The 12995-nt window shown below is 38.3% G+C and overlaps 1 protein-coding gene across 3 annotated transcripts in view; it reads right to left on the bottom strand.

The window, feature by feature from the left end:
- Positions 1-529: 529 nt before the first annotated feature.
- gabrg2 (gamma-aminobutyric acid type A receptor subunit gamma2) overlaps positions 530-12995 on the bottom strand; it is a 43878-nt gene continuing 31412 nt past the window's right edge. The window contains exons 7-10 of one of the 3 annotated variants that reach the window (XM_005727758.1): positions 10154-10306; positions 8235-8440; positions 6790-6813; positions 530-4173 (exon numbers count right to left, since the gene is read on the bottom strand). In XM_005727758.1, coding sequence (XP_005727815.1) covers positions 3892-4173; positions 6790-6813; positions 8235-8440; positions 10154-10306 — 665 coding nt within the window. In that variant the 3' untranslated portion in view covers positions 530-3891. The remainder of the gene's footprint in view (positions 4174-6789; positions 6814-8234; positions 8441-10153; positions 10307-12995) is intronic. The other 2 variants (XM_005727759.1, XM_005727760.1) reach the window with 2 other exon arrangements.

Below are 12995 nucleotides of genomic sequence, written 5' to 3'. Positions count from 1 at the left end.
AAGAGAGCACGAGAAAGAGACAAGGTAAGATTGTTTACTAAAAGGCAAGCTTCCAAGAAACAATGGCAGCATCTTTATGCGAGGTGTAAAGGAAAGTGCAAAATTTCCCTAAGCACAAAAAGCTGTTAGAGAACAGCTGAGAAAACGATACTGCCAAATACTTGCAAGAGGTGAATGGTGATGGCAGTAACTGAAAGTGCTGGTACAGTCAGAGAATTACAAAAGCAAGGGCTCCATTCTTGGTGGAAAAAACCCATGTGAGATGACTGAAATGTAACAATAATTTTTAAAAACTGGATAAGAATGATCCAGATGCTCAGTGATTACTTCAATAATTCTGTTGTTATTACAGGATAATTAACCCCAATATATAAACTGTGTGAGGAAGGCAGAGTATTCAAGCAGGGGCAGGGGGAACACACTGACCACTGTACACCCCACAATAATAACAACAACAACAGCATTAATGATAATAATAATAATAATGATAATAATAATAAATGAACCTGTACACACTGATAAATGCGACCATTTTATTGTAAAATTCCACAGCTATGTGCAATTTTCTTATGAAAAGGACTTTTATCTTCACATATATAATTTATTATGCAGATCCTAACAGAATTGATCAGTGCCCATTTTATACAATAACCAAATTTACATAGATGAGAGACAACTATTATACTGTATGTATGGAGAATCGTGTGAAATGTGTTTAGCCTTAGAATACCTTTTACTGGGCTCTGTGATTCCAGCGCTTATTTTCTTTTCTGCAGTTTGACAAAATACACACATTAGAAAATATCAGCATGTGCTGTTCACATATATGTCTCATTTGTGGGTCCCAAAAGAAATAAAATCACATCAAAAAGAAGTACAGTGTTAAGTGTCCATGTCAATGCAAGCAAAGGATTAAGGATTCACCTGCAGATGAGCGAGTCCCAATTCTTTGAAACGTCCCTTTTAAACCTCAAACATGTTCAGCATGCACGCTACTGAGAATAAACACACTTGAGTACCTCCCACACAATTTTCTATCTCTACATTTTCTGTAGAGCACACACAAACAACAGAAATCAATCAACAAGCATCTATTATGGAAAGAAAAATATTTCATAATATATATATTTTTAACCTCAGCACACGCTCTCATCGGCATTAATAAGGTACCTCACACAGTCAAGTAATTTCCATTTTACCTTGATCGTTTTTATTAGTTTCATGTTCATTCGAGCATAGCTGATGCTTTTGGTTCTGCATCATGTCAAATTTGAACTAAAAAAAAAAAAAGAAATCCAGGGCACCTGCTAATCCATCCCGCAGGGCAGCATTTTTTTTATTTTTTTAAAGAAAACCCTCATCTTTTATCATGTCTTTTCTTTTTCAAAGTAGTATATGATGATATTAAAGTTAGATATTCTCTATTCAGTGTGTGTCAGTTTGGCACTTTATAAGATGTAGTCACTCCATTACACTTCTCTAAACAAACACTGATGAGGACCAGTTTACATTGCTACTGACACACTTGGAAACCCTAAAGATGTGAGAAATAGCATTTGTATACACTGAAGACAGATTCAGACTACTGGGTGGTAGCTTTGTAACACAACAGGACAACCATTTAATACAAAAGGGAAAGAACTGTAAGAAATATGACATTATCTGGTAAATACATATATTTGTATAACCAGAGATGCTTTATTTATTTCAGATGTCAAGACCAAAGCAAACCAATGAGATGGCTGGAAAAGTGAACGCAATTAATAGTCATTTAGACAAGCAAATGTTCTTCTTCTGGTGGCTTGGGAACTGTTTTTGTATATTTATATATATATTTTTCATTAAATAAAGTCTACTACTCAGAAGATGCACAACAGGTAATGCTGCAAGCCACTAATTTAACAAATATAACAGATTGACAGGCTTTTGTGAGAGTAGTGTACACTGATCACAACAAAACACAAGATAAATAAGCTCAAGCTCCATTGACACACTAAACAAAAATGTATCTTTGATATAAATGACAGCACTCTGCGTTTCTTTTCAGGGGCTATATGAGCATAAAATGCATTTTCTTTCAAGAAATAAATAAATGCCAGCAATGGATAAATAAATAAATACCCCAATTCCCCCAAATATTCTGCATGGTTGGTAAAACCATAATATAATAGGTGTGATATACTTTACGTTGATATAATAGCAATGCTGAAATGACAAAATATATACCCTTTACAAAATATCCCAAGGGCTTGACCAGTTTTTTATTCATAATTTATGTACACAATCAGTGAGCTCTCCATTAGTTGCATACTGGTGCCTGCTGTAAGGGATCTGTAAAGTGGATTGTACTGTATCATACATAGCATTTACAGTTCAGAAATGTTTCATTTATTTTCTGCTCTCTATACATTCAGACATTTGATTAATGGAAGAAAAAAATAATAATACTGAAACGATACCAGACTTCTTCTCAGCCTTTTGAATATATCTTCCCACTACGAATGAGTTACATTCTCAATGTGATTCTTCTCAAAGACACAGGATATGAAATGCTTGATTAAAAAAAAAAGAGGTTACATCTGTTCTTACGCTTGAATAAAAGCCTCGTTTTCTTCTTGTAATCTTAGCAGAATAACAAAGAGAATGAACCTTTAACTGCAAAGATTGCACAATGCCCTACAGCTGTCTGTAGATTAGTTGAAGTATCCTCAAAAGTAAAACTCAGGCTCTGAATATGCTGCTGCAGTTACCACTCTGACAAACTTCCATAACTAAAAACACAATAGCGTGGTGTCATGTTGCAAATATGCACTTTTACAGCAACCGGAGAAAGGGATGAAGTGTAAGCTAGTGGCTGCAAGGTAATTGACTAAACCAGTTTTCTGCCCTGGGATGATCCTCCCACCTGTAATCGTGAGGGATTCCTCAACTTAACATTTTCACTGTGTCACTTTCTGAATTTTCATAAAAAAAGAAGAGTATCCTGAATGATTATTAGTGCTTGTTTTCTTATTTTCCATAGCCAACAGTAGAAGACCATAAAATAAGTTGCTTTTTGGCCCGAAAGGTGCATGCAATAAATGTAAACCACTATGCAATAGTAAAATATATACAGTGTCTGTACAGTAGAAGTCCATAAACAGCATCACCACACTTTGACCACACTAAACAAATAAATTAAAAAAAAAAAAAAAAAAGTAATATTTTCATGTCAGTGTCTAACAGCTCTGTGAAAGTGCTTCGGATTTTGTTTTTTAGTAAGTGAACAAAGAAGTATGAACATAATTAAAAGTACAGTCAATGCAAAAGATGTTATGTATTATTACTCACCATAAACTGGTCACACTCTTTTTGTTTTGATTTAGTAATAATCATTTATAAAAACACATCGATATCACTTTGATTTCTGCAAAGCACTCTGATCTTCTTTTTAATTGTCCTCTGAAACCTATTGACTTTTTCTGATGAATACATGATCCAAACTGCTGTTATTGAATTACTAATTGGTCCTTGCGAAATGATCTTTTATCTAATAAAACAACTGGTAAACCCCCCATTGAGACGTATCTTTCAAATTTCTAATTCAAAAATAAAGTGGTGAAAATGAAACAAAACTTTGTTTGATCTCTTACACAATCCATAGTTCCTCAACACATCTATAAACCTTTTCACACCAGTTAAATGTAATGCTACAACATTTGCAATGTCTGTCAGAGTTCTTTGATAAAATAAACGAGATTTAATTGGATTAAAACAAAAGAAATAGAAGAAATGCTATAATCAAATCTCTGGGTATTTCAGTGGGTCCCCTCCTCCATAAAGTCACTCGTTGGCGCAGAGCATATGTAGAATGTAATGGACTGTATGATAAGGCTGGATACACACCTGCGCCTAGAGATAGAGATAGGAGACCCAGTAGACCAGGTTGAAGAGAGCAAATGCAGTGGGGAAAAAGATGCGTGCATAAGAGTCTATCTTGGCGATGCGAATGTGCAACCTGCCGTGCCGCCAGGCTCCGGAGCGACAGTCCTCAAAACAACAGAAGAAGCTAGTGCAGTCCTTTCCATCCAGACATTCATAGCCGTACTCCTCGTCTCGCTCCTGCATGTGCGTGGCGTTATTCATCTGAATGGCAGTGGCCGAGCGCGGACGGATGTCCACCGTGGGTGTCTGCTTTTAACAGGACAAAATGACGCAATTAGCCACCAGAACCTGAGAAAGCTCTAATGAAGACTTCACTGACATAACAGGGGACCTCATTTGAGCTACCATTTTTTGTCTTCTTCTTCATTTTCAGTCATTAGTCAGCAGAATGTAATTTGCACCTTTAACTTGCCAATGGACCCTTTTAGCGTCAAGAAATACAAATAGACCTATAACTACCACCTGTAGTTGTAATTAGTGAGGCTTAAAATGACAAAGGGTCTATCCCCATGGAACCCATGATGCAAATTACACCTTTGGGCTAGGGTGTAATAGGCAGCTGAAGCAATCAGTTAAATTTTAGTACAGTGGTCCATACTGCTTTACTTGCCAGCTATACAAAGCTAGTGCTGGGCAATGGGCCCTCCATTTCTTATTGTGATGCTCTGCATTCAAAACATTACATTAAATAATCCTATAAAATGTCAACGAAAGCAGATGATTATTCATATTTTGTTCTGTGACATTTTAAAGATCTTTTTAACACTCAGTGATTTTGGAACAGAATGGATGTTTTTCTGAAAATTCATTTAAGAGATATGTTGTAACTGGCTTATGATGCATCATGTAGCTAAGAGAAAGCATGTGCTGGCAATTATGCAGCACAAAGCTCAGTATTTTTCCAACCTACTCTTTCTGTAACTAGATGGGTTAAACTAAACCCTCTTTTCAATCTGTGCTCACCACTGCAGGGCACATGGCTTTCATTTGTTAAGGTTTCTAAAATAGGACAGTGACATCAGTCACTTGTTGGTCCTGTCATTCTAAAGAGAGACAATTAGTATTCAAATAGACCATTTTCATTAGCCTTTATCTTCAAATGCCATGTCACCTTTGCACAAATTGGAAGTCTTGCTGTTTGGCAGATTAAATGCTTTTCTTCCCTTTGACAAAAGTTTCCTTGACCTTGCTGATAAACTAGGGTGTTAGCCTCATGCTTTAAAAGGAGTCTGTTAGTTAAGTGTACTCCAAGAATTTCGTATGCTCTCCCACTGTAAAAACTAAAGATTTAGATTATTTCTCAGATATTGTCTCCATTATGGAGAGACTATAGATAGCTAACAGGGACGATAATCTATAATTTTGCACTCCATATTTGGAGTGCCAGTGTAGTCTATAAGTGACTGCACTTACACTCCAATTATAGTTTACAACACAAATTCATATTCTGTTTTGTGAGAATATAAACACTTTTAATGAGTTAACAACCATCTCAAAACGGTGAATGCTTTTTGTTTTCATCTGCCTCATTATTGCTTTTGTTCCTTTTCAATATAGTATATAGAAAAGGCATGTTTACTGCAAAAGAAAAAAGAATAATATAAATGCAGTTTTCGTTTAATACACCTCATTATCTGCTGTAAGCATGCAACCTTAAACAAGCTTAAAATACAGCTCAAAATAATGTTCATTCCCTGAAACTGAAATTGCCCAGCACTAGTGCAAAAATCTGCTGACCCTTTGAAAAGGATACATAACCACAACAAAATGACGCACAGGTTAGTTTCAGCATTTTGTCCTCTTAACGGACCATATGTGAAGTTAATGACGGGATTAGCAGAGCAGGTTATGGCTCCATTCTCAAAGGGGGATTGGTTGCACTGAAGAAAGCGCAGTGGAAGCTCAAGCAGAAGGAGCATTAACAGCATCCCGCCGCATGGCCTGGTCAAGCTGGGCAATGCTGAGTCGGTGTTAGCAAAAGATATAAAGAAATAAAAACAAAGAACCAACACAGTGGCATTTGCAGCTTTAACTGACTGAAAGGAGACAACCGCTCTGAGAAGACAAAAGATTCAGAAACACTCAGGATTAATACTGCTTATCTAGCTTAAGCTGATAATTTGTAGTAGTGTTTCCACATTGCAAGTGGTGATTTTTAACAACACATTTAGATTCCTGGAAATCTAACTAATCTTACTTTAAATTATTTAGTCTAGAAAAGTATCAGCAGTTTGTGGTTTAAGCTAAATTTAAATCTTTGCTTGCTTTCGCCTACCCTGGACGCTTGTTAGGTGTCTGTCTCACTGTGTGTTAATCCTTTAAATGGTTTCCAATTTAATTTAGACCTAGCACACTGCATGGGTTGTCTATTTCAGTCTGTTAAGGCTCTGCTGACTCTATAGGAAGCGTCAGGTTGAGAAGCCCAACAAACACACAGGTATAGATTAACTGGCAGAAGAAGGGAAAGAAGAGGAAGCTATTGTAGCAGCTGCTAGTTCGCTGTGGTAACAACAACAACAACAACGAGTGAAACAGGACAGAGGGAGCCAGAATTAAGTCCACACTGAGCCTGGAATATTACATTCTTCCTGACATGGGATGTGTGGGATGCTTATTTGAATTTTAAACACTGCAAGTATGTCTGGCTGGCTGCCTCCGCACTGTGCACTGCAGAGCGCCCTTTTTAATGCTATCTGTGATACCTATTTAGTAAATGAGGAGGAGTACAGTAAGAATGCAGGTAGATAAAGAGGGAATATAGAGAGGTGTATCAGCTTTAGAACAGACAGAAAAAAGCAGTGAGGTACTGGGGGCTCAGAGAGCCAAAATGCAGCAGACACATGCAGTCAGACACAGGCAATATACCTTTGAGGAAAAGAGCCGGAGGAGCTTTTGTCCCAACAGGAGAAAAAGAATATGTGGAATTGAAAGAGAGTAACACAACAGGACAAAACAGAACAGAACAAAAACACAGAATACATGTAAACAGAGAATTAAGAAAATAACCATAAAAAATAAAGAGAAACACAAAGAAAATGTGTGATAATTACACATACTGCACTATTTAACTCAAAATGGAAAGAGAGGATATATATTGCAAGGAGACATACATATTATGAACGGACACAGGGGGAGATGTATGGTAGGATACATGTATTTTACATGCTTCTTAGGCCAGCACTGCCTTAGGAAAACATTACATCCACTTTAATTCAAGCTTTACAAACTCCTTGCGACTGTGACTTCATCGTATCTTCAAGTTTTTAATTACACAGTACTTCACTAGCTTTGTAGTCGGTGTCACTATACGTAGTTTATTTAATTGTAATTCCTGAGAATATTTCAAATTCTTCAAAGGGTCATATCACATGTAGCTGAAACAGCAAATAGTAATGAAATACTAAAATGGAAGAAAAAAAGAAAGCCTCTCTTTGCTTGACTTGGTCTTCCCCTCTGAAATAGCAAACTAGCACTACACCTTCCACTTCATTATTCCTTTATTCACCCGCAAGACATTCTGACTATATGCAAAACCTTAGTTACAGAGCCTACAGCTAGATCACCTCAATTTTCACCACTTTTCATTTGAATGATTCTCATCAACACATGGTGGTGTACTTGATTTAAGCTCTAATGTCTTTCACTGAAAAGCCTTGTTAAAACAATTATTATCCTTCCCCCCCAAAAAACGGCTGGAACTTTGTCTTGCCATAAAGTAAATACCACCAGAGGTATATTTAAACATTTTTTTTTATTAAAAATTGTTCCTCTTACACAAATCAACTTTAAATGATTAGAGAAAAATTGCTAGTTTTGCTATATACCATAAACATCCTCCAAAATATTAGGTCAGAGATCATGGTCCTTAAACTGAGCTGGCATGATCTCTTGGGAGCTTAAGACTTGTAAAGTATGAGGCAACTCAACTGTCATGTGACCTGGATCTAAATTACAACTGTAGCAGATGTGTAGAGGATTATGAAAGATTTGACCTGCTTGCATTACTCATTGAGTAATTTGGGGTGGCGGCCATTGGGAAAATACTGTCTTAGGAATTCTAAGCACTGTAGAGCTTTTTTGCACCTTATTCCAGTACTGTAACAGAGTGTGGGAGGGGAAAAAACATGTGAAGTGATAATCTGACCATTTATCTAACTAATAATTTAAAATACACATCACAGAAATAGTAAACACTTAATTTTAAAACGTTATTTGTGGTCTCATTGTTAATTCGAAGATCCATAGTTGAGAAACTCCTAATGATTAAAAATGAAAAAAAAAGTTCAGTTTAGTTTTGGAAAGACACCCACCGGATTCTTCTTCTTCTTGTCCTTTTTGGCACTCGGCTTTCTGTTGCTGACAAAGTAGTGCAGTGTGCCGTACTCTATAAGTGCGGCGAAGACGAAAATGAAGCAGACAGACACAAAGAGGTCCATGGCTGTCACATAGGAAACTTTTGGAAGAGATTTCCTGGCAATAGTACTCAATGTGGTCATGGTCAGCACTGTGGTAATGCCTGGTAATAAAATAACAGGAAAAAGGAAAACAATCAGAACAGTTTTAACTAATGACAGATTACAAGTTCGATTATTCTTGCTATGTATAATTTGCACATCCCAAGTTCCTATTATATGTTTAAAAATGCTCTCTTCATATGCATGATGTCTATGCACTGTATATTGTATCAGTATAAAAGGCTAAAAAAAAGTGTCTTTTGATTTGTTAGCTCTTAACACTGGAATAGCCATGTGGGAATAGCGAGCAGCTGTTTTACTGTTGCCTTGATCCACATAGCTACTTACTGGTTGACATTTCAACTGCAATTGACCACAACAGTGACATACTGCATTGCTATATCCACCATCTGCTAACCCTTTTACTCACTCTGTTGGGCTCTAATGATGATGTAGATGGAGGCAGAGTGATGGCACATGACGAGGAAATGTGTTTGTAAGTACACATACACAGCAGATTACCAACAACACCATCACAATCCCCAAACACCAACAAAAAAGCAACTAACAAGCCCGCCTTCTTCCTCCCTTTTAAATAGACCATACGTGTTAGGGGACTCGCTTCGTATATAAAGAAGATGATTTATGTCTAAATTTAATGTGGCCTGAAGGATATCAGTCTGCGCCAAGATTACCACTGTAGTACTGTGAGTGAATTGATATATTTCTGGATGGCATTGAAGGATTATGAATTATGTCATCTGAATTAATCCGCTTCCTAGCCACCAGGCTCCACGCACCTTCTGCATCATGTTTTAAAAAGGAAATTAAGACATTTCACTCTTGGTATAATTTTAGCAGGGAATTAACTGTGTTATTACTACAACTGCAAATCACGTCTGGACTCCAGAGGCTGAAAAACAAGAAAACAACCTATTTTTAGAAAGATTAATGACAGACAAAGCAGTGATGGTAGGAAGGTGGAAAGGGGATTTTTGGCCAGAAGGGATTATTTTACATAAAGTTACTCCTGCTAATACTAATAATCACACCACATGGACTTCAGGTCAGGTTTTGGAGCCTCGAGGGTCTAAAAAAAGCTGACAAAAGAATATTTTTTCTTACTCCATCACAAGAAAACCTTTGAGAATGTCCATTAGGGCAAGTTCAAAACCTGAAAAATTCTCTTGAAATTCTCCTTTTTCCCCCTCCCCTTGGTACATGCAGGGTGCCTCTTTGCATTCTGTGAGGAAGCCACCTGCATTATTATTGTGCTGACGAGGCATCTCTGCATCTTCCTTTCTGCATTGCATAATTAATGCCTCATTAAGGCATGCGTGCAAACATATGTGCTAGGACAGGCTCTTCTACTCAAGATGCACTAGATTCCTAAGCAGATGTGTTGCCCCTGACTGGAAACAGCGTATGTGAAAAGAGAAGACAAAATGAAAAGAACAACAAGAAATGGGAAGCTTGAGCAGACTGTTTTACAATATGAGTGTGCTGCCTAATCACCACAGAAGTCAGATGTGTTTTACCAGGGGGAGTAATTAAAGCAAAGATTGTGTCAGGGTTAAGTGGACTGATTGAAAAAAAAAAAGAATTAAAGCAATTCTGATAAAGCCTTGTGATTTTTACACAAAGGAGACATATCTATAAAAGAACAAAAAAAGCAAAAACATTTAATTCATATTCATTTTTCTTTGCTGATGAACTTGCATACTTTTGCTTTAAACAGTCAGAGGCAGCAATGACATCATGTTTTTTTTCCTTACCTAATGATGTCCTGGCAGGCACTGCATCCTTGTTGATCCAAAATGAGACCCAGGAGAGGACAACAATAAGTGTGCATGGGATGTACGTTTGGATTGTAAAGTAACCCATTCTCCTGCTCAGATCAAAGTACACAGTCAGCACCACATAGTCTCCTGGACAGACATAAAATACAAGAAGAGGGTAAAAAGAGTGAGAGCATGGAAATGTATAACAAGGCATCAGGAAGATAACACACGAAGCATACAGTTTACTGTGTGCGTTATTTATGTTATCATGTAGTGTAAAATATGCAGAACGGAGAAGAGTGATTAGTATCAAGAACTGATTCACAGTCCATACAGAAGTACTGTAGGACCAGTGCGAGTTAAGCAATTTCACACTGTCTGCTTATGAAGAAGGCAGCTCAAAGAATGCTGTCAAGACAGAAACACCAAGCATAGATTAGACAAACTGTTAGGTCTTCAATACTTAATGTTGTGTAACCACAGTCTTGACTGCATGTCTGCCCAAGGCAACCTGAGATCTAAAATGGAACAGAGCGATTCAGAGAGCTGAAGCTGGACTTGCTTGGATGCACAAACACAAACGCTTGTCTCCTGCCAGTATTTAGCCGGAACATGAACACCACCGTCCAGCTGATGATGAGCCATCCCTGGGCTGGCTAGCTGACTCAAGCAGATGTTGGGTGTTAAAAGGTTGAGGTTAGCTGAGCCCAGAAAGACCTGACCCCGACAATATGGATGATCTAGCCTGCCTGTTTAAAATGCATGCTAAGCATGCGTGCCAAACATGCGAGGACTCGCAAATGCACAAATGTTCACACACACACTTTTCAAATGTGAATCTAACATCCTGTAATGAGGTTGAATTGATCATGATCATCTAAATAGAAAGACAGTCATGTTGGAACACGCACAAACACACACGTTGCCTCAGCTTTACAACACAGCTTTACTTGCCAATAGCTACTGTCCATTTTTTTTTTTTTGCTGTCTACCAATGCACCTGTCTGTTTCTGGGAGTCTAATGACAGTTCGTTGCTGGCCTCCAGCTCAGTCAGATGTCTGCTAATTGATTAACATCACACAATTAACTGTGTCAAGAACCTCCCCTGGCCTCTCGCTATGGCTTGTAACCTGTGGGGCAGGAATATACTCTCTGATATATCTCCGTGCGCGTGTGTGTGTGTTTAAGCACCCATGGCACACCATAGCCTATGCAGCTGGGGAATGAACAGCTGGCTAATAATTTCTCTCATGAGAAAGGGCACACAACACATACTGCAGTGGAAAACAGCCAACATCTGTGTGTTTTTCCATTAATGAGAGACAGAGAGAGAAAGCGAGGAGGCTGTCAGCGTTTATTATGTCTGCGGCCATGCGCAGGCTGTATATCGCCACAGACCTCATAGCAACTGCACAAGGGCCAAATCTTCGTGATGTATTCCAGCACACACCCCTTTCATTCACCTGGCCATCGATGGCGTCATCAAATAAGCACTGTGTAATAACCCCAGCAGCACAACTATAACTGTTCATGTCGCCATGTGTGTTTTCTATCGATGCAGGCAGGTGCACGAGATATTACAGTGCACTGACTGGATTTGTAAGATTACAGGAGAGACACGAAGGCTGCTCTCAGGGGTCAGGCGGCTCAGTGTTTTGTTTTTATTAATATTACATTAGCAGGGGCCCAAAACCGAGACCCTTGACAGCTGAGAAGCCTCCAGTTTATACGCTTATTTCAGCTTTGTCAGCAGCACAAAGCCTCCTTCAGATTTTCCCAGACTCATAACAATAATGGAGTTTCCACCACAGGGGTGAGGTCGGTTGGTGTAAGACCCTTCTGCTCCATGCTTCTCTTCATCTGTTTGCTGGTTTCATTACAGGCCGCAGCACTTGCCAAAAAGACACTCTGAGGAGGTGTTATCGACCGATGCCCTTTATTCTGGCAGCGCGATGTGTTAGTATCAGAACGTCTGCCATTACAGCCCTGTAGTATTGCAGCAGTTTGTTAATCATGTCTCTAGTCCGCTCAAAACAAAATGGCTTCCAGCTCCCTGGCTAGTTTAAGTTCATGACGCCACAACGTACTTTAACTGTAAGTAAATTTAGTCCCTCAGATTTAAAGTCACAACACTCAGGTATATTGTTGTGCAGCGCTTTGTAAGCTTTGTCCCGAACATTGCAAACACAGAGGTGATGCTTGTATTAAATATATGCAAAATCAGTGTTACAGAAATATTTTCAACCCATTGTGACAGAGAATCAAAGTGGGAATAATGGTGTGAGAATTTTAAACTTGATCCCCCATAAAGTGTCATTCAGTGGTGTGAAGAATTATCTGTGGTATGAATCCACACGCTCATTGGCTAACGGCTAATCACACATCAGCAGCCAATGAGTGTGCGGTGTCACATGTTGCATTCCTAAATGTTCACCTCAATGCTTAAATACCAGAAATCCGTGGGTGACATTGCAACAGCTAAGACCATCTTTTACACTGTCTATGTTGTTTACGTTTGTAATTACAAATGAGCATCTAATCCAACAATAATTGAATTAGTATCACAGCATGGAGATTTTTGAAAATCTTGTAGGAGCATTTAAAAAAATCAACAAAGGAGAACCAGACTAATGCTTTAAGTTCAATTATTTCTGATATTTGTACCTGTTTACATTTGTTGCTGTTGGAAGAACAAAAGTTTGGTTTTGCCAGCATTCCTGCATATCTCAGTTTTTGTATACTTGTCCACTTGTGTACTCTCTGATATAGCTCAGTGTTTGTGTGTGTGTGTGTGTGTGTGTGTGTGTGTGTGTGTGTGTGTGTGTGTGTGTGTGT

This window comes from Pundamilia nyererei, unplaced genomic scaffold (assembly GCF_000239375.1).
Source record: "Pundamilia nyererei isolate P.nyererei 1_Seehausen unplaced genomic scaffold, PunNye1.0 scaffold00026, whole genome shotgun sequence".
In the NCBI taxonomy this organism is placed as follows: Eukaryota; Metazoa; Chordata; class Actinopteri; order Cichliformes; family Cichlidae; genus Pundamilia; species Pundamilia nyererei.
The sequence above is the reverse complement of the archived record's forward strand: the minus strand, read 5'-3'. Positions and strand labels throughout refer to the sequence as shown.